Raw genomic sequence first — 6,000 nt, 5'->3', positions numbered from 1 at the left:
CCGGGTGTACGCTATTAATCGTGTGCATGTTGTATGAACTTGTGTGATTGAATTGCATGTTGTATGAACTTATATGATTGAATTGCATGTTGTTACTGCTGTTGTGTTGTTGTTATTGCTATAAGTTGTTGTCGATATGTTGACTAAGTTGTAGGCCTATGGCCAATGTTGAAGCGACGTTGAGTACCTCTAATGTTGGTACAATGTTGAATTGTTGTCGTTGTTGCATTGTTGTTGTTGTTGTGACATTATGGTTGTTGTTGCATGCATACATACATTTGCATTGTTTAAGTTGGCCTTGATGGCACCACGTTGAAAAGTTGAAGGCTTATGCCTTGGCCTTAATGGCACCACGTTGAAGGCTTACGCCTTGTTGAAATGCCTCGATAACCTGGCATATGTTTAAGTTGGGAGTTTTACTCCAAATGGTACCACATGCATTTGCACAGTTGAGTCGCATTTGAAGTTGTTGTTGTTATTTCGTTGTTGTTGTTATTACGTTGTTGTTGTTGATATAAGTTGTCGTTGTTGTAAGTTGTTGTTGTTATAAGTGGTTGTTGTTATTAAGTTGTGATGATTTAAATTGTGAAATAATTATTATAACTATTGTTATAGTTTTTGTTGCTAATTGTTGTTACTAATTGTTGTTATACTTGTTACTGAATATTGTTATCATAATTGTTGTTGGTAAATAATTATTATAACCGTTGTTGCTATTTGTTATTATAACTGTTGTTTGAATAACTATGAAGTGGTGATATTGTATGATCTAATCTTAATATATTATTTATCATACGCTTGCTTATATTGTTGGATATCTCACCCCTTTTGTAATGATGTTACCTATTATGGGTAATTGAGCAGGTACTCAAGAATAGCTGTGGAAGTGAAGTAACTTTATGAAGTTTTTAGTTGCTGTTAGTTCGAGTTGGTATTGCTCTGATACGTAGCACTAGGGGGGATGTTTATGTGTTGTTTCTAAGTTGCTGTTATTACTAATTGTTGAATAATTATAAATTGAACGATGTTTTAGTTGAATAAAGTTGCTAACTGATCTATAAGTTGGAAGTTGTAATTCTGTGGTTTTAATATTAAAAAGGTTGTTATGTTCCTATGAATAAATATGTTGTGAGTTGTTCAGCCGAATGCTATGTATCATATTAAAAGAAATACAGGTTGCTTTGTTGTTTTATGTTGAAATGTGACATCCTGTTTTATGTTTGAAAATTTTAGCACTCTGATTTTTAATATAAATGTCGGGTAGAAAATGGGGTGTTACATTGTGCAAGTTGACGAAACATGGATGTATGGCAAGTATAAAGGGACATTGTTGATAGCTGTGGCACAGGATGTGAACGGTAACATTTTCCCAATAGCCTTCGCATTAGTTGAAGGTGAGACAAATGATGCTTGGAGTTTCTTTCTTAGGAACTTGAGAACGCACGTAATAACCCAGGCCAATTTGTGCCTAATATCAGACAGGCATCCTTCGATTAAAGGTACATATGAGGATCATGAAAGTGAATGGCAAAATCCTCCATCTTCACATGTCTACTTGTTAACCCACATTTTGTGAGTTAATACATGCTTTAATATTGTTATTAATTAGTATTTTAATTTATTTTTAGTTGTTAATTTAATTCATTTGAGTTAATTTTACAAGTTTAGGATAGAGCATACTAGGTGCTCTCTTTTGTTAATTTTATGTGTTTTTGTGTTTGTGCAGAATCAGCATTAGATTCGAGTACATTCAAGACGGGAATTCTGGAACACAATCCATCATACCTTAATCTGAAACATGTTGGTGTGAGTTCTCAACTTCAGTTCTAATGCTGACATGACAAATATTTAAGAAGAAAATATGGGTGAGTGGAGAGAATTAATGGATAAGGATGAAACACTACAAGACAAAGTATGAATGGATAAGGATGAAAGCACTACAAGACAAAATTCTGAAAAGCTATTTCTGGCCCGCTGTTGCTGCCACACTGCTGCTTCTGCAATTCTGTCATAGTGTCATGTCGTCTCCTATGTGCAGTGTACTATCACGATACAACACAAAGGAATATGCTTTATTCCTTGGGCTTAATTTAAAGGATCATTGTAAAATCCCAAGAACCAAAGAGAGACAATATGCAGCTGTAAATCCTTTATAAATAAAGCTGCAATGTAATGAAGAAACAAGTTCTAAAACTTGGAAAATTCTACAAAAGTGAAATTAAGGAGGAGCCAGCGTTCCAGTCGATGAGAGGCGTGATGGAAGACGTCACTTGCTGATTAACAAATTACAAGTGATTCAAGTGTCACACTTTGGTTTATCATTTCTATCTTTTTGCTTAGGAATGTTTAGCTTAAGATCTCTCTTTGTTGTTCTTATTTTACTCATTATGAGGTAAACCTTTTATAGTTGAGAAATGTAAAATTAATATTAAGTTATTTGTATATGATATGGTGTATTGTTAAATGACTTGTTTTATTATATGTTAACCTGTTATAAGTCTATTTCTTTGGCTGGCCAACTTAGTAGTAGATTACAGGTTGTTGTTGAAGAGAGATCCTACAACAAGCGGATTCCTTAATAAAAATGGTTGAATGAGTAGGATAAAGATATTCACTTGCTTAGCTTGCTTAGATATAAGGAGCTGCAACCATTGAGGATTTCAGAATACAAATAGACACATATTATGGTTACAAGTGAGGCTTAGAGATTTGTTCCCTTACCCTTTATATGCATATTTTAATATTGTTGAGATACACCACTTGATCACTCTGACTTCACATGTCACAACACTGCTCATCATCACACATATTCACTTCTAAAATATTAATGGATCATATATTAATTCAATCACTCTTGATATATTTCCACTCTCAACTTTGCATTATTCTAAGATCTGTTTTACTTGAATATTGAACTTGACAACACCATTATTATTTCTCTATTTGCTCATGTTTACTCTACAACTTCTTGTATGAAAATCATTATGCTTAATACAATCTCTGTGGGATCGATACTCTTTCTTATCACTTGCTACTAATTTGACTGTGTATAATTGCACGTACATAAACTAGCCCATCACTATTGCATCAGGCACATCACCCAAAACTTCATGCATGAGATAAAAGACAATGAACTACGTAAAAAATTGTCAACATGGGTAAGAATCTACATTTACACTTACTACAAATAGTTATTGCTATTCATATGTTTTACTCAACAGTTTTCCATACATGATATGCGTTGACGGAGTCGAGGTTTAATCACTACCGAGGCGAAATACGAAGGTCAGATAGAGAAGATTTGGAATGGATAAACAACATTCCCCGGGAGAAATGGGCAAAGGCGTATGATATAGGACATCATTGGGGACATATGATAACTAACCCGGCCGAAGCAATGAACTAAGTACTTAAGGAAACTCGAAACCTTCCAATCAACGCTTTGGTACAGTCTACATATTATCGGTCGGGGTCACTGTTTGGTAAACTCAGCCAAGAATGGACAAAAAAGTTGGCATCTGGTTAAACTTTTACAAATGACTGCAATAAGAGAATGGCTGAAGAAGACAGTAAATCGAACAATCATAATGTCATGCAATTCGATTGCGAGAGATTATATTCCATGGTGGCCGAAAGAATTAATCAAAACGATAGTCAACCATTAGGTACTTTCAACATTGACCTTAGGAAGCAGTGGTGCTATTGTGGGAAATTTCAAGCATTTCATTTACCTTGCTTCCATGTTATCGCAACATGTGCTAGTATACGCCAGAACTACACCATTCACATACCAGATGTTTTAAAGATTCTTAATATTTTTAAAGTCTACAGGGAAAGATTCCTTGGACGTCCAAGTGAGGAAAACTGGCCACAATATGAAGGATATACTCTTAGCCACGATGAGACTATGCGAAGGCAGAAGAAATGGCGCCCAAATAGTACTCGTATTAGAACCAAAATGGACGATATTGAAAAAGAAAAGAGAAAGTGTGAAATTTGTCGCGAAATTGGTCATATACGTAGAAAATGTCCAAATGTGGAAGACCCGTCTAGATGATTTGTTTGATTTTTTAAGATATTTATATTGATGTCTTTAAAATTCAACTTTATAAATTAATGTCTTTGTAATTCAACTTTCATTTAATTTTCAAGTAAAGATTCAGGTACAACAAAACGATTAACAAATAAAATAAATAATTGATTGAGTGAAGAAAAATCCCACTTCTTTTAGAGTGATTCAAATATGAATAGCTTACTTGAAATTTCAGAACATGTCGCATGGATGAAGCAAAATTTTAATGCTCTGTCAAAACTAGCAGCTGGCATTAAGAAATTGATGCCAATGTCCAGGTTTAATTCCCTTGATATTTTAAAGGTTGGTCTTTTTTTCTTCTTCTTCTAAGGATCATTGTTTCTAATTGTTGCTTTACAGTTGGAAATGGGAAATGGTTTCAATACCCCTTTTTGGGAAGCATGTTGGTTTGAGAATGTAATTTTGAAGGAGGCTTTCCCGGATCTTTTTTTAGCTTCTTCGTTGAAGCAAGTATCGGTGGCGGGTATGGGAGGTTGGAGCGGCGATGTGTGAAAATGGGGCGATTTGGGTATTCCCAAATCCATGGTAGTGGGACCGGATATTTTACCTCTTTTCATGGATTTGCGGGGACGTTTAGAGTTTTTTGGAGGTGTGCATGATGTAAAGGATTCGGTATCTTGGTCTCTTGATCCGGAGAAGGGTTTTACGGTTTCTTTGTGTTATTCTCTCTATGCTATCTCGCGTATTCCTAGTGGTCCTCTTAATAGGTGTGATGGGACTTTAGAAATTATTTGGAAGATGGAGGTTCCTTTTAAGATTAAAGCTTTTGGATGGAGACTTTTTGTTGATAGACTACCCACTAAAGATCACTTGATGTATAGAGGTATTAACTTTATCTTACTTGAAGTGTATTTTTTTGTGATAATCACTTGAAAATAGGAACCATATCTTTTGTAAGTGCAATGTGACTAAGATTGTTTGGAGGAACATTGCTTCTTGGGTTGATTTTTCGGGTTTGGAGGAGAAAGAGTGTCTTCCGTTTTTTATGGAATGGTACTCTCTTAGCCGTGTAAAAAAGATTAAAGAAGGCAAATTGGGAGGTGTTTTGATTAGCCACTTTTTGGATTATTTGGTTAACAAAGAAGGTTTTTGTTTTAGGAATGAGGTTTGGAACATTAACAACATGGTGTGGAATATTAAAATTTTGGTTTGGAGATGGTCTTCTTTCAGTGATATTACTCACTCCAATTATAGCTTTTACGATTTTAGCAAAGACCATTTGTCTTCTATGTCGTAATCATAATTGATTTGTAATATCGTTTTTTATCAATTGTTGACTGTCTTTGTATATCAAGATTGGAAAACCTTTAATTCTCCATTGTGATTTCTTGCTTACAAAAAAAAAAAAAAATCCCTTGATATCAACAATAGTGGAATATGTGTGTTTAACTTCAACACTAGAGGAGAAGCAATGCTTGAGGCTTTAAATATGATTGCTCACATGCATTTACAGACTTTAAAATAACATTTCTATTCAAGTACACACATGACCTGTGTTGTAGGACCTCAATTTCAATAATCATTCAAACAAAAGACAATGACAAAAGTCACAGATGTTCATACAAAAATAATAGTTCTCTTTCCAACAGTTTTTTACATTTTATTTTTCTATTTGAAACATAATTTATTTATATATTTTAAATATGCTCTTTTTGGCAGATTATTTAATATTATTTATGACTACTATAACCCACTCGTATTCACGAGACGAGGTTATTTATTCAATCTCTTAAAAGGAAATTAATTTCTTGTTTGGGTAAGGAAAGTTACTCAACCCTAAGTTTGAACATTGAACTGTTAATAATTAAAACATTCACTCCGTACCTTACATACTTTTTTAACGGAACTTTATTTAAAATAATTTAATAACAAAATTCATTATCTTTTCATTCTCCTCAATTTTGTCT

General features: G+C 33.9%; 1 protein-coding gene across 1 annotated transcript; it reads left to right on the top strand.

The window, feature by feature from the left end:
* Nucleotides 1–4,615: 4,615 nt before the first annotated feature.
* LOC131637025 (uncharacterized) lies at nt 4,616–5,330 on the top strand. The gene is made up of 2 exons (XM_058907591.1): nt 4,616–4,908; nt 4,973–5,330. The coding sequence occupies exons 1-2, from the start codon at nt 4,616–4,618 to the stop codon at nt 5,328–5,330; spliced, it is 651 nt and encodes a 216-aa protein (XP_058763574.1).
* Nucleotides 5,331–6,000: the final 670 nt, after the last annotated feature.

Source organism: Vicia villosa, unplaced genomic scaffold (genome assembly GCF_029867415.1).
Source record: "Vicia villosa cultivar HV-30 ecotype Madison, WI unplaced genomic scaffold, Vvil1.0 ctg.001892F_1_1, whole genome shotgun sequence".
Lineage (NCBI taxonomy): Eukaryota > Viridiplantae > Streptophyta > Magnoliopsida > Fabales > Fabaceae > Vicia > Vicia villosa.
Note: the sequence above shows the minus strand (reverse complement) of the source record. Positions and strands in the feature narration are given on the sequence as shown.

What these genes read in the sequence shown, in the direction of transcription:
- LOC131637025 (XM_058907591.1), top strand. Translation starts at nt 4,616, where the DNA reads ATGGTAGTGGGACCGGATATTTTACCTCTTTTCATGGATTTGCGGGGA. An exon ending in CCCACTAAAGATCACTTGAT is followed by an intron (nt 4,909 to 4,972) that starts GTATAGAGGTAT and finishes ACTTGAAAATAG; the next exon opens with GAACCATATCTTTTGTAAGT.